We start from the raw sequence: 22722 nt of genomic DNA, 5'->3' as shown, positions 1-22722 counted from the left end.
TCACAAAGGTGGAGTTATTAAGTCTATGTAGAGGGCAACTTCTATTGGTGGGAGCTACACTGTAGCACTGCCGCTACATCGACCTAACTCTATAGTGTAGACCAGGCCTGAGTAAGTCCAAACGCTTGGGATGTCAGAAAAGCAGGTCACGACAGAGACACCAAGTTTACAATGTGTCACTCTTTAGAGCAGTGGTTCTCAACCCATGGGTCACATGCAGCCCAATTAGCACACAGCTGCCACACGGCCCCCACACATACAGCAAGGTCCGGGGTCGGAGTCAGGGTTGGCAGTGGGGTCAAGTCGGCCCTGCACAACAGGGTCTGGCTTCAGGGTGGGGGCTGCCACCGCCTGGCCCCAACACAACAGGGTCTGGGGTCGGGGCTCCAGCACGGCCCTGCACAGCGGGGGTCGGAGTTGGTGGCAGGGTTCGGGCTGGGGCTACCACCCAGCCCCACAAAACAGGGGTCGGTCAGGGTTGGCAGCAGGGGTCAGGTCAAGACTCTACTCCTGGCCCCACTCTGTGGAGGGGGTCTCTGGGCTGGGGGCACCAGGCATAGTGGTGGTATGAGGGGTTCCTGTGGTTTTCAACCTGCAGCCCACAATGATTAATAGGTTGAGAACCACTGCTTTAGAAAAGGATACTTGCCAGACAAAAGAGCTACATTATCTCTCCAAGCAGTACAGTCAAACTTAAGAATGCAGAATATTCATGACAAGTTCAAGAAGCAGAAACATCTGAAGGGGAATCCAAACTGGCAAGAGAAGTTACAACAAAAAGAATAAAGAAAGGGTACAGTGCTAATGTTTTGGTAATAGTTTGGACACACCTGATTTTCAAAAAGGCAAAGAAAACAGGAGGGAAACAAAATGATTATCCATGAATGTGGATCTGCAGAAGTCATTAGCTGCTTCAAGAGAGGTCACAAAGTCTGTTTTAGGCTTTGAAGAAAGTCTGAAAGATCAAAAAGCTGTCTTAAACTTCTTTTAATTTAACGTTACTTAGCCACTTTCCACACAAGCAGTAGATGGGGATGAACCAATTTCAAGCAATTCCAGCATTAACAAAGAGACCATTCAGAAATCCTCCCAAACCACTTAAGTAATGAGGAATAGTAAGTTGCTATTCATCACACAGGATCCAAATATAGCGAACAAGTCCCAAAACTCACTCACCTCCTCAGGCATATATGAAATGCCTGTCTAACATTAAGGCTGCCTACATTTTCTTTTTGCTATTCTTAACGGAAGCTGTAAAATACTATTTCAGGAAGACTGTTGAGGATACTCTCCTGATCAAGCCAAAATCTCACCAGCCCAATGAGCAAAATACTGTGGAAGTACCTCCTTAAAAAGTCCAGAAGAAGTCTTTCACTGAAGATTCTTTTCTGATCTTATGCTATTCTGGTAGAGTGTCTGTAAGCTATGAAAAGAGAACAGAATTCAGTGGCAGTGGGCAGCAGATTTAATAGGGGCCAATAATCTGATTGTTGGTTTTGAAAGTGGAGTAAAAAGGAAGGGAGTAGCTTAATAGCTGGAGGATCCTTCCTTTGAATAATTACATGATCTTGTGAAATAGTGCACGAGTCCAAGAACAAGAGTCTTATGTACAAATGTGTTTTGACCACCGCAATCTGACATTCCTGAACCATCTTCAGGTTGCTGGAGTGACTTGGGGGGGAGGGGAGGGGAGAGAAGAGAACAAAACCCCCACAACCCTTTTCTATGCTGTTTTTGGCCAATAGGCCTACAACAGAACCTAAGCAGTGAAGCTTCTAGGGGGGAAAAAATATCAAGAAGTTTTTATTCTTTATATTCAATTCATGGGTTTTGAAGTCTCAATGTCCAAATGCTATCTGGCCTGCAGTTTTTAATTTGGTTCACGCATACTGTGGTACAGAAAGGGCTGCAAGTTTAGCGTTCCCTTTTAAGGGCAAGTCTGCTGTTAATGCCACCATTATTTTGGTTTCAGAGTAACAGCCGTGTTAGTCTGTATTCGCAAAAAGAAAAGGAGTACTTGCGGCACCTTAGAGACTAACCAATTTATTTGAGCACGAGCTTTCGTGAGCTACAGCTCACTTCATCGGATGCATACCGTGGAAACTGCAGCAGACTTTATATATACACAGAGAATATGAAACAATACCTCCTCCCACCCCACTGTCCTGCTGGTAATAGCTTATCTAAAGTGATCATCAGGTTGGGCCATTTCCAGCACAAATCCAGGTTTTCTCACCCTCCACCCCCCCACACAAATTCACTCTCCTGCTGGTGATAGCCCATCCAAAGTGACAACTCTTTACACAATGTGCATGATAATCAAGTTGGGCCATTTCCTGCAAATTTTGGTGAGACATCTGAAATTACAATATTCTCTAAAGATGGCAAATCAAAGTAAGCTTTAGTGCGATGATTAGCTAAAGGTAAATCGTGCCGATCAGTGAACAAGTATAATTAGATAGTTATTTCCACACTGAAAATTATTACTGGTAAGATCTCAAAAGACCATTGCAAAATGGTTATTTGGGAAAAATGTCAGAAGAACTCCATTTCTTCCTCCAAGGGATCTAATCCTAGAGGAGAAATTTTCCAAATTAATTCTAGGAAGAAGTTTGAGTCCTCAAACATTTGCTGAGAGAAGTCTGCCTTTCAAAATCCTCTGTTCCTATTGAAGGTTGAGCCAAGTTCAGCAACTACAAAAAACTGAATGGCTTTCGCACAGGAAGAAATTCCTCTGGATCTGAGCAGAATGATCTAGGAAAGTCCTGCTTCATTAGAGATAACAGCAAGCCTGTTCCACTGTATAGTTTCAACTGAGAGTAGCAAAACTTGTATAGGAAACCAATGGTGTCTGTTACACTTATTTGTATTTCTGTAGTGCCTAGGTGCTCTAGTTGTGGACCAGAACCCCACTGCGCTAGGTGCTGTAAAAAACACAGAACAAAGATGGCTCCTGCGCCAATGAGCTTACAATCTAAGTAATTTCAATAGTATTTATTGGGAGCTATGGGTGCTCAGCATCTTTGAAAAGCAGGTCATGCTTATTTAGGTGCCTAACTTCAGGCAAAATTTGAAAATTTTGGCTTTCCTTCTTTAGTATTTGCTTAATAAGCCAAATCTTCTGGCTCCTTAATGTGTTATTCTTTTCTCAATTCCACTCAAGTGTAACAACTTTTTCAGGTACTGAGGTTATCAAAACCAAACAGAATTCTAGAAACAATTTCACTGATGTACAGAAAAAGGCTGTCCCCTCTCTGGGTCATGACACAATGCTGCCCAAAAATTTCATTCCTTATCTATATTGCCATATTCCACAAACATTTTATTAGCTACAAATCTCCAGGATCTCTTTCAGTATTCCTGCTTTCCAAGCATCTCTCCGGCACTGAATACTTTGTGTTGCAAATTATTTTCGCCACTTGCATATTTCCATCTCACCCATGTTTATGTGCCCAAAACTTCCAGACTTTGAGATGTCTTTGTATTATTTCTTTGGTCTCACAAGCATTTACAAAATCTCCAAATTTAAAAACTGAATAGGTTGTTCAAGATTTTAAATGAGAATGTACAACACCAGTCTCTGCAGCACCCAGTGTACAATGCCTCCCAACCCAATGCTTATTGTTTAAGGGATTTTTCAACCAGATTTTCAAATAAGATTGAGATGCTATTTAAATTCTTTATCAAATTCAGGTATTTTATGTCTATTGAATTCCATTTGTCCAGTAATTCTGAAATTCTATCGACAAAAATTATCAGACTTGTCTGGCATGATTTGTTCTTTATAATCCTCTAGTATGTGTTGTTCATAGTTCTGTCATTCTCTATATGTTTACAAAGTTAATATTAGTTCTTGGTATCGGCATAAGACAATATGCAGTAATTGCCAGGTTTACTTCCCCCACCCCACCACCACACTATTTTGAGGGGTGGGGATGGAATCAATAGCACATTTACCATTCCCAATTTCCCACAGTTCTCAAAAATAATGGTCAGTGATTCATTAATTAATTGTGTATCATTCACATTTATTTGCATTTAATCAATTTTTCCAAGTTCCATCCCTATTTTAGTTACTACAAAAGTAGAAATATCTATATAGTAACCATTATTAAAAACAGGAAAAAAAAGTATAGGTTAAAGTCAGAATTATTTCTCTTGTACATATATTTCACAGAATCATAGAACTGGAAGGAACCTTGAGAGGTCATTTAGTCCAGTCCCCCGCACTCAAGACAAGACTAAGTATTACCTAGACCATCCCTGACAGGTGTTTAACCAGGAGACCCAATTTTTCAATCTTCCCTCATAGGTCATGTTTTCTAGACCTGTAATAAATTTTGTCGCTCTTCTCTGGACTTTCTCCAATTTGTCCACATCTTTCCTGAAATGGGTCCAGAACTGGACACAAAACTCCAGTTGAGGCCTACTCAACTCAGAGTAGAGCAGAAGAATTACTTTTCGTGTCTTGCTTACAATACTCCTGCTAATATATCCCTGAATTACGTTTGCTTTTTTTTTGCAACAGTGTTGACTCATATTTAGCTTGTGATCCACTATGACCCCCAGATCCCTTTCCGCAGTACTCCCTCCTAAGCGGTCACTTCCCATTTTGTATGTGCAACTGGTTGTTCCTTCCTAACTGGAGTACTTTGCATTTGTTCTTATTGAATTTCATCCTATTTACTTCAGACCACTTCTCCAGTTTGTCCAGATGATTTTGAATTTTAATCCTATCCTCCAAAGCACTTGCAACCCTTCCCAGCTTGGTATCATCCGCAAACTTTGTAAGTGTACTCTCTATGCCATTATCTAAATCATTGCTGAAGAAATTAAACAGAACTGGACCCAGAACCGAACCCTGTGGGACCTCACTCGTTATGCCCTTCCAGCATGACTGTGAACCACTGATAACTGGTTGGAAAATCGTTCCCAGAGAGTAGTTATGCACCCACCTTTTAGTTGGGTTGTATCCATCTAGGCTGTATTTCCTTAGTTTGTTTATGAGAAGGTCATGTGAGACAATATCAAAAGCTTTACTAAAGTCAAGATATACCCCATCTACTGCTTCCCCCCCATCCACAAGGCTTGTCACCCTGTCAAAGAAAGCTATCAGGTTGGTTTGATAGGATTTCTTCTTGACAAATCCACGCTGACTGTTATCACCCTATTATCTTCTAGGTGTTTGCAAACTGATTGCTTAATTATTTGCTAATAATAATTATAGCAACAATAATTTGCTGATAATTAATCATTATCTTTCCTGGTACAGAAGTTAATCTGACTGGTCTGTAATTCCTCGAGTTGTCCTTATTTTCCCTTTTTATAGATGGGCACTATATTTGTCTCTTTTCCAGTCTTCTGGAATGCCTCTCGCCTTTCATGACTTTTCAAAGATAATTGCTAATGGCTCAGATATCTCCTCAGTCAGCTCCTTGAGTAATCTAGGATGCATTTCATCCGACCCTGGTGATTTTAAGATATCTAACTTGTCTAAGTAATTCTTTCCCTATTTTAGACTCTGATTCTACCTCATTTTCACTGACATTCACTATGTTGGACGTTCAATCGCCACCAACCTTCTCGGTGAAAACCAAAACAAAGAAGTCATTAAGCACCTCTGCCATTTCCACATTTTCTGTTATTGTCTTTCCCCTTATTACCTGGCCTACTCTGTCCTTTGTCTTCCTCTTACTTCTAATGTATTTGTAGAATGTTTTCTTGTTTCCTTTTATGTCCCTAGCTAGTTTGATCTTGTTTTGTTCCTTGGCTTTTCTAATTTTGTCCCTACATATTTGTGTTATTTGTTTATATTATCCTTTGTAATTTAACCGAGTTTCCACTTTTCGCAGGACTCTGAGTTTTAGATCACTGAAGGTCTCCTGGTTAAGCCAGGGTGGTCTCTTGCCACACTTCCTATCTTTGCTACGCAGTGGGATAGTTTGTTCTTGTGCCCTTAATAATGTCTCTCTGAAAAACTGCCAACTGTCTTCATTTGTTTTTCCGCAGACTTGCTTCCCACGGAATTTTACCTACCAACTCCCTGAGTTTGCTAAAGTCTGCCTTCTTGAAATCCATTGTCTTTATTGTGCTGTTCTCCCTCCTCCCATCCCTTAGAATCATGAACTCTACCATTTCATGATCACTTTCACTCAAGTTGCCTTCCACTTTCAAATTCTCAACCAGTTCCTATTTGTCAAAATCAAATCTAGAACAGCCTCCTCCCCAGTAGCTTTCTCCACCTTCTGAAATAAAAAATTGTCTCCAATACATTCCAAGAACTTGTTGGATAATCTGTGCCCTGCTGTGTTATTTTCCCAACAGATGTCTGAGTAATTGAAGTCCCCTGTCACCACCAAGTCCTGTGCTTTGGATGATTTTGTTAGTTATCTAAAAAAAAGCCTCATCTACCTCTTCTTCCTGGTTTGGTGGTCTATAGTAGATCCCTACCATGACATCACCCTTGTTTTTTTTACCTCTTTTCTCCTTACTCAGAGACTTTCAACAAGTCTTGTCTCTTATTTCTATCTCAACCTCAGTCCAAGTGTATACATTTTTAATATGTAAGGCAACACCTCCTCCCTTTTTTCCCTGCCTATCCTTCCTGAGCAAGCTGTATCCTTCTATACCAATATTCCAGTCATGCATATTATCCCATCAAGTCTCCGTGATACCAACTATGTCATAGTTGTGTTTATTTACAAGCATTCCGAGTTCTTCCTGCTTATTCCCCATACTTCTCCTGTTAGTATACAGACATCTAAGATACTGATCTGATTCCCCCACCCAGTTCTGTCTTGTCTCTCCTCTATCCCTGCTATAACAGCCCATGCTCCCCCCAGGTTCCGACCCTTCTCCCAGTCTCCATGTTTCTGGCTTACCTTTTGACTTTGAGAGCTGGAAAATGTAAGTGCCCTTCCTTAACTTGAATTATTGATTTAAAAAACAACAGCGAAACATATCTGTGCTCAGTGAAATGCACCTGAGTCCACTACTGGACATATATTAACTTCTTCTCAGAGTGTGCGTAGATGCTGATGAAATTAAGAACAGAAAGGAGATCAATGAACTCATGTCGGAATTATGGAGATAGAGTTGTGTTTTCTGCACATATGCTGAATATGCCAGAGTTCACTGTTTAGGTAGTATTTTAAAACACAAACACCATAATGTAGAAAGCATAATACTGTCTTCTCTAAAGCTGATCTCTTTGGAACAGTGATTAGACACTCTAAGGACAGAAGCAACAAAGTGACTGGTAGACGTGATACAGGTTACATGGAGAACGAGAAGCCCATGACCTGTCACCAAACCAAACTTCATACGCTTTGAGAACATCTTAACGCCATCAGAGATTGAACATAGACCATGCACATTATTACGGTGTCTGAAGAGGCCAGATTTTCAACAGAAGTCTTTCAAAGAACAAGAGAGACTGATTGTTACACTCCATTTTAAACTGTAAGAATTTTATTACAAGATCATTTTTAGTGTTATTAGTTCTTTGATATATTATACAATATATGGATTTAATACTAAAATTGGTGGAAATTCCATTTTTAATTCCATTTAGGTATTATTAATTTCAGTCACAAAAATGGGTTGCAGTAAGACTAACAAAAGTTTAAAGAAACATCTCACCTCCACCCTAAGAGGAACATTAAAGAACATATGGGCTATCACTACATTTCTTTATAAATATAAAAAAATATAAATCAGTGACAGTCTAACCTCAACTAATTTACAGTTGAACACTTACATCCTGTATATCTAAGTCACTTGCAAACATTGTGCAGATAGTGTGCTTAAAATTATCTATGATCATTTTCAAATCTTTATTCTGCTCCCTTATAGGTGATACTCCTGGGGGAATTCTGCACCACTGCATATGCGCAGAATTTATGTCCCCTGCAGACTTTCACAGATTCATAGATACATAGATATTTAGGTCAGAAGGGACCATTATGATCATCTAGTCTGACCTCCTGCACAACGCAGGCCACAGAATTTCACCCACCACTCCTACAAAAAAAACCTCACACCTATATCTGTGCTATTGAAGTCCTCAAATCGTAGTTTAAAGACTTCAAGGAGCAGAGAATCCTCCAGCAAGTGACCCATGCCCCATGCTACAGAGGAAGGCGAAAAACCTTCCAATCTGCCCTGGAGGAAAATTCCTTCCCGACCCCAAATATGGCGATCAGCTAAACCCTGAGCATATGGGCAAGATTCATCAGCCAGATACTACAGAAAATTCTTTCCTGGGTAACTCAGATCCCACCCCATCTAATATCCCATCACAGGCCATTGGGCTTATTTACCATGAATATTTAATTACCAAAACCATGTTATCCCATCATACCATCTCCTCCATAAACTTATCGAGTTTAATCTTAAAGCCAGATAGATCTTTTGCCCCCACCTCTTCCCTTGGAAGGCTATTCCAAAACTTCCAAGACTTCTTTGCTTCCCTGCAGAAAAATCACTTTCTGATGGGGAAGCAAATGGAAGCTACAACAGCAGTTACACGAACCTCCCCATGTTTTGGGTGCTCAGGGCAGCTGGAAGAAAGGTAAATCACTGTGAGGCAAAGAGATAAATCACTGGGGCAGACCCGGCTGGTGGCTCCTATCTTGGGCCGGGCTCAGCTGCTAGTCTCGGCTGGACTGGGGAGGACAGGACTTCATCTTCCCCTGCACAGCATCTGGGGCTAGGTCAGACCCACCCCCCAGATTTCTCCCCCAACTGCAGGAAGCTATGCACACTCTCCTTCCTGCACCCATTGCTCCTCAGCGACAAGTGGAAGGATCTATGTAGAGGGAGCTGCTCCCCCATCCACTCAACCCCTGTGCATCCAGACGCCCTCATACTCAGACCCTCCCGCTGAGCCTCACCTCCCCCCATTTGGAACCCTCCCAAAGAGCCCCACTCCCCCTGCACCACCCCGACAAGCCAGCCGCACCTAGATCCTCACCTCATCAAGCCCCATCCAGCTGCACCTGAATCCCCACCCAACTGAGCCCCACTCCCACAACATCTGGACTTCCCTCTGAGCCCCCAAACCCAACCCCCCGCTTCCCACTGAGCCCCAACCACTATCACCTAGACCCCCCTGCAGAGTCCCATTACCGTTGCACCCAGAATCCCTCTACAAGTCCTTGTGCATCCAGATCCCCCCACACCAAGATCCCCCACTGAGCCGCCTGTACCTAGACTGCCCCACACAGAACCCTCTAAACCCACACCTGGATCTCCCCCACATTTGGATCCTGCCTGCCCACACCTGGTGCACCTGGCATGGAGGGGCAGGGCTCTGGGATATTTCTGGGGCAGGCCTGGTCCTTGCGCTGTGTCTAGGTTGGATGCAGCCTCACCACTGAGTCCATGTCTCGGGGAGAGGGAGGGAAGCTACGCAGTGTACTCCCCAATGCCATGCTAGAGCCTCCACATTTGTCAAATAAAATTTGCTGAATTTTGCAGAATTTTAAAATATTGTGCAAAAATTTAATTTTTTGGTGCAGAATGCCCTCAGGAGTAAGGCGAGAAAGAGTCCCTTGGTTCTGTCTACACTTCAGTGTAGTCTTTTAAAAATATCATTTCTGAAAAACAAAGTAATAGTGTTCTGGGTATGGGCAAGTTGTATGCAAGTCATTTTTAATTGCAGAGCAATTAAAAATAAAAAACATGTGGACCCTTGTTTTGCAGGGCAGTTTTCGAACATTAATATGTGTCAGTTGCCACACTGTGAGAAAACAAGACAGTTTTATTGGGCATTAAAACTGAGACTACACTGGCAAGTAAAGATCTCCATTTATTCAAGGACAACAGCTGTGCAAGCTTCCCCAATTCACAAGTACCTTAATTCTGACCTAGAGAGACCACCTTTAAGAGTATGTCTACACTGCAATTAGATACCCACAGCTGACCCACGCCAGCTGATTTGGGTTTGTGGGACTTTGGCTAATAGTCTGTTTAATTGCAGTGTAGCCCTTGCAGGGTCCCAGAGCCCACACTCCAGCCTGAGCCCGAAAGTCTACACTACAATTAAACAGCCCCTTAGCCTGAGCCCCGTGAGTTGGAGTCAAGTGGCGTAGGCCAGCTGCAGGTATTTAACTGCAATGTAGCTACCTCAACTCTGCAGTGAGGACACTCAGGTGACTGGCACCCAGGTCTCAGCACGGTCTCTCATTCTACATTCCAGCAGGTCTTACAGTCTAGTAAAGTATCTGGAAAAAATGTCAGCTGCCATTGAGAGTCACCAAGTAAACAACTAAGATACAACTAATCACTGGAGTTTCATCTTTATTATTTGCCTTTTTTAAAAAAACTTATTAATTGAAAATTCTGTTCTGTGTTAGTTGATGAACACTAAGTATGAAAATATTCCAGCAACATGTAGCATGTTACTAAAGCTAGTTTATTCTCATATCACTCAAGTTTCCATCTTAAAAAATGTGAAGTTTTACTAGTTTCTCCCAAATTATTTCAAAGACAAGAATTTCTTTTTCCAAATAAAACCCTTTAAAAAGAATCTGACCCCTGCAGTATTACAGTACTTGAACTATCTTACATCTAGTTTTCCACTTACATTCATTATGCACATGCCTCTTTCCCATGTTCTTCAGTGAACTGCTTTGTATTTATATAGAATTCATGTTTTCCTATATAGTCATTCCATAAAAGAGTCAAGATGTAACGTTAAGCTAATTTACAGCAAGTACATATAGCTATTTTCTTCAACTGTATCTTCATTTATCCCCTTTGTTCTTCAACTACTGTTCCAATAATTTAGATTCCTTTTGACATCTATATTTAAAAAATAACCCAAACATTCCCCTCCAAAATATATAGCTCCTTGTTTGTACATATGAAAGAAGTTACATTCCAAAGTCCCTAATTACCAAATAAGACTTCCAATGCCCATCCCCTCCTTTTTATATTTTCCATTATGAAACAGTACAATTAGGTAAAAAAGTAGCAATACACCAAATTAAAAATTAGTCTTTCAAATTGTGAAAGGTTTCTTTTTTTATATTATATACACACACACACACACACACTTGAAGTTCACCAACATTCAGTCAGCCCATTATGAGATACACGTTTACACAGCTCACATTTGAAAAAGACCTAGAACAGGGGTTGCCAACCTGTGGCTTCCGAACCGCATCTGGCTCTTCAGAGGTTAATATGCAGCTCCTTACCTAGACACTGATTTGGGACTGGAGCTATAGATGTTAACTTTCTGATTGCTGGGGGGTGCTCACTGCTCAACCCCCCTGCTCTGCCCCAAGCCCTGCATCCACTCCACCCCTTCCCCTGAGCCTGCCTTGCTCCTCCCCTCTTCCCACCATAGCCTCCTGCATCTGTGAAACAGTTGATTGCAGTGGGGAGGACAGAGTAGGTGCTGATTGGTGGGGGCTGCTGGCAGGTGGGAGACGCTGGGGAGCAGATGGGGGCTGCTGCTGTATTACTGTGGCTCTTTGGCAATGTACATTGGTAAATTCTGGCTCCTTCTCAGGCTCAGGTTGGCCACCCCTGACCTAGAACAAAACAGACTACAAATAATCTAATAAAAAAAGATAACAGAATTCTTAGAAATTACTGATCTCAAATCCCACAACAGAGACACACAAATCAATTTAGTTGGCTGGTGAAAAGAGCAAATATTTTAATATATCCACTCACATTACCATCTTGTAACATAGATATTACTAAAATTAACAATCAGATCTGAAAAAACAGACTTGTTTGAAGTGAAATTCCAGAAAATTAATCTGAACTTGATACACACGCCAGTGCACATTCCTATTTTATTTTTGATTTCCCAAAGGTTCATAATAAATAAAGGATATAAAACAGTAAAAAATGTAGTCTTCACAAGATATAGCGTAATTATAATCCTAAAATATTTATACAAGCTAACCTAAATACCAGCATAAAAGATGTTGTGGTATACAGAAGAATCTTTCTGCTCAGAAGAAAGTCAAATTTCCTGGAGTAAAGAAAACAATGGTTTAGGAACCTAAAGCAATTAACTGATTTGTAGGCCTGACAGATAATCAATTTGTAACTTGAATGAAGTACAGAAAAATTCAGATCCAGAATGACGCTTGTACTCAAAAACTGTCAGCATGATCATTCAAGTATTTTGAATTTTCTAATTTAAGAATTAAAGTATATTAAATATTCTAATCTAGCAGTGCATAAAAATAAAAAAATCACTTAGTATTGAAATCATATCAATATCCAAGTAGAAATTTCACATCATTTCATTAGAGAGCCACCAGTTACATCCTGGTTAGATAGAGACTAAAAAATGTATAAAAAGATATTCAGGAGACAGTAACTCCTTATCTTCACCAGTACTAACAAGATCATCACTGGTTTTCCCAAGTTCATTTTCAGACAGACATTGGCTCAGCATAAAGTCCACAAATTTTTCCTTTTAAAGAAAAACCTTGGCTTGTGTAGAGCTCAGGATAGAACCAATAAAGGATTTTTCTGGACAGGTATCACAGTAGATTTTTTCCAGTTTATCTGCACTCCCACACACTGAAAAAAGCACATCTTCATGATTTCCCCTAAGGCTTGCCATGTGTGCTTAAATCAGTCAGTTGTCTGACTATGGGCACATGAAGATTCCTTGACACCCACACTGTGCAGTGCCCTTAGCAAAAGATCCACCTCTCTTCATGCCAGGGATTTCTGAAGCCACATAAACATAAGAACAGCCACACTGGATCAGACCAATGGTCCATCTAGCCCAGTATCCTGTTTTCCTGACAGTGGCCAATGCCACAGTGCTTCAGGGGGAATGAACAGAACAAGTAATAATCAAGTGATCCATCTCCTGTCACCCATTCCCAACTTCTGGGAACGTCTACAACAAGTAGCATCTTTTGAGAGGAATCCCCAAAAAGGAATGGTGAAGGGAGGTTGGCTGGCCTCCTGGAGTGGAACTGGATCAGGCAGCCAAATTGAGCAGCCTCTTAGCATTCAATGATAATTCTACCCCATGATGCAAGGAAATGGACTAAAAGAAAGAAAGCAAAATGCAGACAAGATCTAGTTTATCTTTTGCCTAGAAGATGAGTAAAGCAATGGATATTGGAATTGGTCTGCATCTGAAATGTTTCTCTTTATCCTGCATCTTCTGATGTTGGAGATGGAGGGTATTCTGGAAAGAAGGATTCATAGATTCATAGATATTTAGGTCAGAAGGGACCATTATGATCATCTAGTCTGACCTCCTGCACAACGCAGGCCACAGAATTTCACCCACCACTCCTACAAAAAAAACCTCACACCTATATCTGTGCTATTGAAGTCCTCAAATCGTAGTTTAAAGACTTCAAGGAGCAGAGAATCCTCCAGCAAGTGACCCATGCCCCATGCTACAGAGGAAGGCGAAAAACCTCCAGGGCCTTCCAATCTGCCCTAGAGGAAAATTCCTTCCCGACCCCAAATATGGCGATCAGCTAAACCCTGAGCATATGGGCAAGATTCATCAGCCAGATACTACAGAAAATTCTTTCCTGGGTAACTCAGATCTTACCCCATCTAATAACCCATCACAGGCCACTGGGCCTATTTACCATGAATATTTAATTACCAAAACCATGTTATCCCATCATACCATCTCCTCCATAAACTTATTCAGTTTAATCTTAAAGCCAGATAGATCTTTTGCCCCCACCTCTTCCCTTGGAAGGCTATTCCAAAACTTCACTCCTCTGATGGTTAGAAACCTTCGTCTAATTTCTAATCTAAATTTCTTAGTGGCCAGTTTATATCCATTTGTTCTTGTGTCCATATTGGTACTGAGTTTAAATAATTCCTCTCCCTCTCCGGTATTTATACCTCTGATATATTTATAGAGAGCAATCATATCTCCCCTCAACCTTCTTTTAGTTAGGCTAAACAAGCCAAGCTCCCTGAGTCTCCTTTCATAAGACAAGTTTTCCATTCCTCGGATCATCCTAGTAGCCCTTCTCTGTACCTGTTCCAGTTTGAATTCATCCTTCTTAAACATGGGAGACCAGAACTGCACACAGTATTCCAGGTGAGGTCTCACCAGTGCCTTGTATAATGGTACTAAAACCTCCTTATCCCTACTGGAAATACCTCTCCTGATGCATCCCAAGACCACATTAGCTTTTTTCACAGCCATATCACATTGGCGGCTCATAGTCATCCTATGATCATCCAATACTCCAAGGTCCTTTTCCTTCTCCGTTATTTCTAATTGATGCGTCCCTAGCTTATAACTAAAATTCTTGTTGGAAGCTGAAAGGATGGAAGCTGCCAAATGAAGAATGTTGTCTCCAGAAATAGAACAATGATGGAAACACTCCTCTGGCCGTGCTGAGTGATCCCATCCAGCTTGCAGCAGATTTTTTTCAAGGATTTCCTCAGTTTTGATGCTGAACAGATGGACCATTGAAAGGATATGCAATTATTTAAAAAGACATTGAAACCAAGGTACAAGTTACCATCTCAAAAAACAAATGTTTTGATTGCCAGCACATTTTGAATACACATGAAACAGAATGTGGTTGCTTGAAAACTAAGTCACATAGCCTGGATTGTCCCCTACCAATGTAAGAATAGAATTTAGCATGGGGGGGGGAGGAGATCACACAGATGATAAAATTACTGAAGCTGTTTTGGATATACTGGATCAACAGGACTTTCACCGAGTACACTGGGTATACAATGAACAGTGGAAGTAACTTGGAGAAAACAGCAACCTTAATTCATCCCCCTTATTACACATGCAATATAACACAGTTTTTATAGTTACATACTATTTTTCCCCAAAGAACTGCCTCATTCAGTGCACAGAACGGATGGTGCTTGCTTAGTAAGCAACTACACAATCCTTTGCATTCTGCCTCATTCACCACTTTCCACCTTCAGCAACAAATGAAGTGAGGGTCCCACAAACAACAGCCTCCTCCCACAACACAATCCTGATTCATCCCAGAGCATCCCATCCTGTGCGCTGAACAAAGCAGAGGGCTTGTGGAAAAGACTGTATGTGATCATATAATCAAAAACTATAATAATGCATTGGCACAAGGGGGGCAAATTTGCACAGTCAACCTTAATACTGGCATTTAATAACTTATGAACGCTTAACTCTGCAACCTTAATAATGTTCTTTTAACAGTTTTCTTGTACTTAATTTCCTAAACTTTTTAAAAAAGCAAACTGAAAAAAAAAAAAAAAGACATCATATAGCATACTGACACCCAAAATGGATCAGCAGCAAGGCCGGAACCCTTGGATCCACTATAAAGATCTCTGCCACTTGAACTAACTGATAGCAGTAGTAGGTTGCCAGCCTCTGTGTGGACCAGCCCTAGAGAGGAAACACACACTTTGCCAGTGAATTTCACAGATATTTGCTGACAGCACAAGAACAGTGAGATCCAGATTTTAGAGGGCAGTCTTCTGCCTGCTCCCCGCCCCAAGCATGATCTTCTTCCCATCCCCTCCAACCTGTCTTTGTCCTAGTTCTGTCTCTTCCCCATCCCTGGCTCTTCATCCCAGTCCCAGTTTCCCCTGCCCCTTGTGGCTCCTCATCTGATATGCCTCTCTCCGCACCGTGGCCTCCGGTCACCATCCCTCCTACCCACTTCCCCCCCATCTCCACTGGCTCACCATCCCAATCTTCCTCGCTAGGCTCCTCATCCAATCCTGCTATCTCTTCCACCACCATCCCCGACTCTTTTTCCCAGCCTCACTGTACCCATCCCAACCCAGTTCCCATTCCCCTCACCCTTGCCCCACAGGCCTCCAATCCTAGTCTCTTCCCTAAATCCCAGGCTCCTTGTCCCAATTTACTCCCAACTCCCACAGGTCTGGCTCTTCTTCCCTCTGCATTCAAAGCAGGCAGCTTCCTCCTCCATGCTGCCAACAGTTTTCCAGTCCCTGTTCGAAAACATGGGAATGCTAGAGCTTTCCAAAGTAAAGGTCACCAGATTTCCCCCCCCCCGACCCCCCACGGGGGAAACAATATATTTTTCACCAGTTTCGTTCTTGGAAATGGTTAAACCATTTTGGCTGAAGCTCTCAATAAAACAAAATATTAAAATTTAGGCCAGAGGCAGATACCTGGCATGGAAAGTGTCATCCCGAATACTTAAAGATTGGCAAAGTTATAGGTTTCTAAAAACATGGTCTTCTAAACGTGAAGTGTTCGGCAATTTTAATATTAGACACCTACCAGCCCCACATACAGAATCAAATGTAGAGCAGGAAAAGACCTTAAAAGATCATTTAGTCCTCTCACCCCACCACTGAGGCAGGTTTAAGTATACTTAGATCATCCCTGACATATAGTTTCTTATACCGCACACTCATCACTGTAGTGTCTTTCAATACTGTATTAAGCAATGTGAGTAACATTTGCCATGTGTTTGTTCTCCCATTCTCTGGAGAAGTGTGTGCAGTGAAGTGTTTTGTTTTTGATTTTTTTTTAATTTTTTTTTTTTAAAGTTTACATCTCCCCCACACCTGTATGTTTATGTTAGAGCATTGTCAAAGAAATGCAACCTTTAAATAGTAGATTGTGTTTCAGAGCTAAATGAAGAGGAGTCCCTCTACTATGACAGCATTTCAAGTTTTACAATCTAAAGCATAGGCTAATAAAAAAAATAAAGACATTTACAAAGATTAGCTTTATCTTTTGGAATAACAATGCATGCTTTTGACAGTTAGTGTAGCCTTACAGATGTATATAAAAATATACACAGACTACACTGGGTAAGGAAAAACAGTAAGTCTGCTAAATATTCCTAAATTCGGCAAGGCGGGGGGGTGGGGGGGAGTGGGGAAATCAGAGACCCCATAGAGGCCATCAGATCTGATGAAGTGCAAGGCTTAGATATACTTACATCATAAGCACTTCAGGGCAAGGACCATCTCTGTTCTCTTTATACAGTGCCTAGCCCAATGAGGCTCGAGTTTCTTTCTAGGAGCTAGTGCACTAGCAATATTAACAGGTTTCAGAGTAACAGCCGTGTTAGTCTGTATTCGCAAAAAGAAAAGGAGTACTTGTGGTACCTTAGAGACTAACCAATTCATCTGAGCATAAGCTTTCGTGAGCTACAGCTCACTTCATCAGATGCATCCGACGAAGCGAGCTGTAGCTCACGAAAGCTTATGTTCAAATAAATTGGTTAGTCTCTAAGGTACCACAAGTACTCCTTTTCTTTTAGCAATATTAAGTGAGCTATGGGGAGCAGGTAGTCATGCATAGCTCTTCAATTTCAAATTACAGGGGAAACCAAGGACGCTGTGAAGCACTAAGGCACCCCAGTGGCCCCATATTTTAAAAGAGAGACATGAGAAAATTGCCTTTAGTTAGCTTGAAGTTAAAGATGACCTGCAAAAGGGGTACTTAAAAAAAAAACTTCTTTATGATGTAGAAAGGAGGGCTGAAATGTGTTTGTTTTTAAAAGATTATCCCCCTGCCTCTTTTTTTTTTTTAACATTAGAAATTCAGTTACTACATAGCTTGATTTATGACTGGAAAAAATAGTGAAATGCTAACATCTCTGCAGTCCAGAGAGTACAATCCGAATAACATTTATGTAATTTAACTAGTATTTTGGAGAAAAACTTTTGTTAAAGATTCAACAAGCTACGGCTATTTAATTTTCTGAGACACATTTGAATGCCCCCCCTCAAAAAACAAATCCTTCAACAAGGCCAGAACTGATATTCTTGAGTTCAAAGGTAAAAAAGAGAAAAAAAACACAATCCTTAAGAAAACCCTACACAGTTTTTAGGCCTTCTTTATACTGTACATCATAAACCAGGAAAAAAGTAAGTGAATAAATAAAAGGCACACCCCCTGTCCAATGTTCCCTCTAATTTCTGACAGGCCATGTGTGCAAAAAATTTCTTCTGTGCAAACTGTTGTGCTTCTGTGCAAATTTTTGTGCACGCAGGGTTTCGTCGTGTGTGCGGGGTTTAGGATCTGTGTGCGTGTGCACATGCGCATAGCTTTGAGGGAACAGTGCCCCTGTCCCTTCTGGCTGCTTTTGCTTTATACAAAAAACATTTTGTTTTTTTAATGTGCCTTGGTGTTCCCTGAAACTTAAAAAACCCTATACATCGATAAAGTATAAAAATGAATCACAGAGAAAGCAGGCATATGTTCAAACTGACTCAGTTGGGGGAGGGGGAGAAGAGGAAGACTTGAGCCTCTAGTCTGTATACTAAGAGTAAAAGGCAAAAATATTAGTACCTCTGGTAATAAGTGAGTGAATTAGAGGATGACTGAAGGTTATATGTGAGGGGGGAACTGAGAGACTTTGACACCGGTATTAGAAGTATAAATGATTTAAGCTTGATGGGTGTAAGGTTTTTGTTCTACAGTCTGGACATGGATATTGAGGCTGATTTAAGAGATACTCATTTTATACATGTGAATTTACTCAGACAGTTCATATAGTCTTATTTCCCTTCCCTTCATATTTTATTTCTTACTTTAAAATGCTTTTGTTTTAACTAACATACCTTGACCACATGAAGCTTTAACATAATGTTTAACTTTTTTTTGTTAGTCAGTAATAGACTTTATCACTACTATCAAGAGAGAGCAGAATCTGCATTCCCTGAAATGCTCCATATATTACATCAAAGTCTTCTAGGGGAAAATACAGAATCCTGAATGTGGGGATCCTGAACTAGTTTAAACTAGTTAAGTAAATATTTTTTTAAGTAAAGCATTTTTAAATGATTTTCTGTTTGTATTTTAAAAGAAAATATTATTATTGTAACTTCCAGGTTAATATAATTGTGTATTTAAAACAAATAAAGGAAGAATTAACAGGACTGAATCAAGAAGCTGGCCAAGACAGTGATGATGCCTCAGAAAAAAAAAAAAAAAAAACAGTTTAAATATTAGTGCTACAGGCAAAAAGCACACAAACTTGGGAAGATTCCACAGTTTTGGAAAGGCGATTTCTAAAAGGGCTGCTTTACCAAAAAAATCAATACACTTTCCCCATAGGTTCATGATGTAAAATTCTATAATCAAGGCCTGTAGATTTGTAATTATGGTATGTCAGCTACATTTAAACAAGAGTGTTAAAAGATTGTTAAAGTTAAACTAACACAGTTGCAATGTGAATTGTCTTAGTCTCATTCTAATCTACTGGTGTCACTTTCATTTAATCTGAAAGAAACTATGGGCAAATGTCAGTGCTATTTTCGCATGCCCTTAACATACTTTGTTCACAGTAGTTTTTAGAACCATTACCAATCTGAAATGGATATAAGATATTTAAGAAAGTTTTTTTAATCAACTAATTCACTCACTCTGCCACAGGTAGGTTGAGCATGGATTTATTGAGAATGAGGTGGCTTTAAAGTGATTAAGCAACCTTTTAGGTTAGCTAAACAGAAGCATTACTTGTTAGGAAGTAGCCACAAATCTAGTATGTCTAACCATTTATGATTACCAAATCCCAGTTTTTGTATGACCTACAAGTAAGAGAAGGTGGCTGACAACAGCTTGACCTGTTATCAAATGCATCCTAAGACGTGAAGGATTCGAAATTTCTCCCCAATCCCACTGCAAACTTCTTCCGTTAATAGATAACAAAATTAGATCAGGCTAGAAAGGAAAGTGGTTCCAGTGCCACACAAAATAGCATTATCCCATAAAACTAGAAACTCAAGTTGCCGCATGACCCGCAGTAGTGGGGATACCCATTATCAGAGGGCCTTTGCTACATAGCAAATAGCAGCAAATATATTGCTATACAGTAAATGACTCATCTCCGTTCCTAGTTTTGGGGAAGCAATGAACTACCTCAACCACTGAGGAGAATATAGAGCAGGCTAACTCAAAGGGTAGTTTAAAAAAAAAAAAATAAAGACAAGAAAGTAAGTAGCCTGGGCACTGCAATGGGAACAGAAAAAGGCAGAGAATCTGCCCCAGAGTACCAGTTGTTGCCCTTATGTTTTTAAAAATATACTTAGCCATCAGGCTGAAAAGGTTGGACACCAATGCCATACACCACACTTTAAGACACTTAAAAACTCAATTTTTCACTTGTTAAGAGGTTTCTTTATCTCAGTGTTCTATTCTTAGAAGAAATTATGTCTGAGGCAGCAATACTATTAGCTTTCCCATACAAGTTGCAAGAAAAGACTGACAATTGGTATGTTAAAACAACATTTGTGGTCATCTAAATGTGTTATTGTAGCTTTCAGTGGTTTCATGGCCTACACAGGGTATTACCTTGAGTATGAAGTGGGGGAAAGGAGTAGTAATAGTTGTGGCCACCTGAATGTATCTGGGCCCTGCCTCTAGCAGGGCCATTATTTTTAATGGAGTGGTGTGACTGAATTGGCACAAGGTACACAATATATTCAAACACACAAGCTATTTTTGCAAAAAGAAAAGCAGTACTTGTGGCACCTTAGAGACTAACAAATTTATTACAGCATAAGCTTTGTTAGTCTCTAAGGTGCCACAAGTACTCCCTTTCTTTTTGCAGATACAGACTAACACAGCTGCTACTCTGAAAGCTATTTTTGCTGACTGTACCAACTAGCCTTCTGAGCCTGTATCTATCAAAAATTCCTGAACTATTCAAACACCACTGGCCCTGCAGATAACATCAAACAGGTCTGTATTTGAAAGCCATTTATTCTGCATTGGAAGAGCAGCAATCAGGCAGTTGAAGGAGAAAATATCAGTTCAATCACACTAAAACTTTTAAAGCTGAACTTAATTAAATATTAAACAATTCCAAGCCAAACAGGAGACCTGGTCTCAATTCTTAGTATAGAGATATAGACTATACTGGGAGGTACCAGTGTAACATTGAACTTTAGTTTTGGGTGTCCATACTGGAATCAGAACCATGCTAGTGACAAACATCTTTAAACACTTTTGTTGCTAATAAAATTCTGGCATGATTCCCCTGAATAGAAGGGACAAGATTGTGTGTGTCTGAGAAGTATGCTATAATCACATAGTAAGACTTATCTCTATGCTACCTAACGAAGTAGTTTTGTAGCAGGCCTCTAAACAACAAGAGCAACAAAAGACAAAAAACAAGAACACATGATTTACAACTCAAGGAAAATGAGGAATGCTGGTTTTTACTACGTTTTGATCCGGTTGTGCACAAGAAGGTAATGGCTTAGTGGCTATTAGCTGCAATGATAAAGCCCAATTGTTACAGAACTTCCTAGCTTAGTTCTACTCAGCCGCAGTGGGGGTTCTGGTAGGATAATGGCAGCCCATCAATAGAGTGAGAAACTGTTCAGTCTTGCATTACAGACGGACCAGAACTGTATTTGACCCATGTCTCCAAAACGCACCTTACAAATACGCTTTCGTAAAGTGAGAAGTAACTAGTTAGTCTACAGGGCTGGTCCCAAGACATCAGAGAGACACGGTGGGGGAGGTAATACCGGTTAGTGCCGGTGAGAGAGACGAGCTGTCCAGACACACACAGCCCCCCTGCAGCTGGCCCAACAGAAGACGTTACCTCATCCCTCTCGCGTCTCCACGCTGGTCTCTATGGCACTTCCCGACTGTGGCCGCCAGAGCCCTGAGCGAACCCGAAGGACGCGATCCCCCCGCGAGGCAGGATAACTCCCAGCCTACGGGAAGGCACCAGGAGACGCCCAGGGCCCTTCCCCACCCAACGCAGCCCATCGGCAGAGCCAGGCCTCGAGCCCCCGGGCCGCTGCCGCCCAGACCCTGCTTCTTTCGGGTTCCGCCCTTAAAGCGGCTACACAGCACCAGGCATAACGGCCGCCGAGCGGAGTCAGGGGGGCCGCACCCGAGCACTCACCGCCTCACCACGCCCATCTTAATTTTGATCTGCCTGAGGCGCGGGTCCGCCATGGTCCGGTGTCAGGGGCGCGAGCCGCGGGGGCCAGACACCAACGGATCAGCCGCCAGCGGGAGAGAAAAAGACGGTAGCAAAACTTGGCACTTCACTAGCACGCACCGAGTGACGCGACCGGCTGTGCGCGTGCGCAGCCCAGCCACGCGCGGGGCTCTGCTCTTTCTGCGCAGACGCTTCCTTCCGCTATCCGGTCTGGACTACACCACTAGCTCACGCGAGAACAGGGGGAACGGCCGCATTCCAATGGAGCTGCCCTGCCGTGCGGCACGCGCCCTTCACTGCCGCTCTAACCCGCTTGTCTGCCCTTGGCCCCTCCTGCTCCTCCCCCGAGCTGCTCTGGCTGAGCCCGCCGTGTGGGCGGCGGGTCCCAGAGGTGCTCGTGCTGCGTTTTGGGAGCATGCGGCGGGGCGGGGAACAGAACAAAGCGTTGCTGCGCCTGGGTGTTGGTCCCCCGCGGCCCCTTTGCCAGCCGGCGCAAGGCAATGCCGCCCTTCCCGGCGGGAACTCGCTTGTCCTGGCTGAGAATCGCTCTGCCTGCGAACGCTCAGACTGATCGCAAGAAATCCAAACAGTGTTTGGGCTGCTGCGGCTCCTAGCCCGGTGGCACCAGACGCTAGCTGCTGGACAGCAGCAAAGATCCAGCCACGTTCAAGTTTTTAGAACCTTGCTCCAGCCTTTCCCAACACGGATAGGGGCGGGGTCCAAATCTCCTTCTCCTTAAAGTGCCGGGCGCTGTGAGCTTCACCAATTCTCCGAGAAAGAAACAAAAAGTTTAGCTGCGCTACCTTATGGCTGGACAAGTCTACACCGCGTGTGGCTGAGTATATGC

General features: G+C 41.9%; 1 protein-coding gene across 2 annotated transcripts in view; it reads right to left on the bottom strand.

Annotated features, from left to right (window-relative positions):
• Positions 1-22049, bottom strand: part of TBCA (tubulin folding cofactor A) — a 63925-nt gene extending 41876 nt beyond the window's left edge. The window contains exon 1 of one of the 2 annotated variants that reach the window (XM_073344184.1): positions 21837-22049. In XM_073344184.1, the coding sequence (XP_073200285.1) occupies positions 21837-21889 (53 nt within the window). In that variant the 5' untranslated portion in view covers positions 21890-22049. Of the gene's footprint in view, positions 1-21527; positions 21724-21836 lie in introns of those variants that run through there. The other variant, XM_073344183.1, reaches the window with a different exon arrangement.
• Between the last annotated feature and the right edge of the window lie 673 nt (positions 22050-22722).

The sequence above is a fragment of the Lepidochelys kempii genome, chromosome 5, assembly GCF_965140265.1.
Source record: "Lepidochelys kempii isolate rLepKem1 chromosome 5, rLepKem1.hap2, whole genome shotgun sequence".
Lineage (NCBI taxonomy): Eukaryota > Metazoa > Chordata > Testudines > Cheloniidae > Lepidochelys > Lepidochelys kempii.
This window is presented reverse-complemented; position numbering and strand designations above follow the sequence as displayed.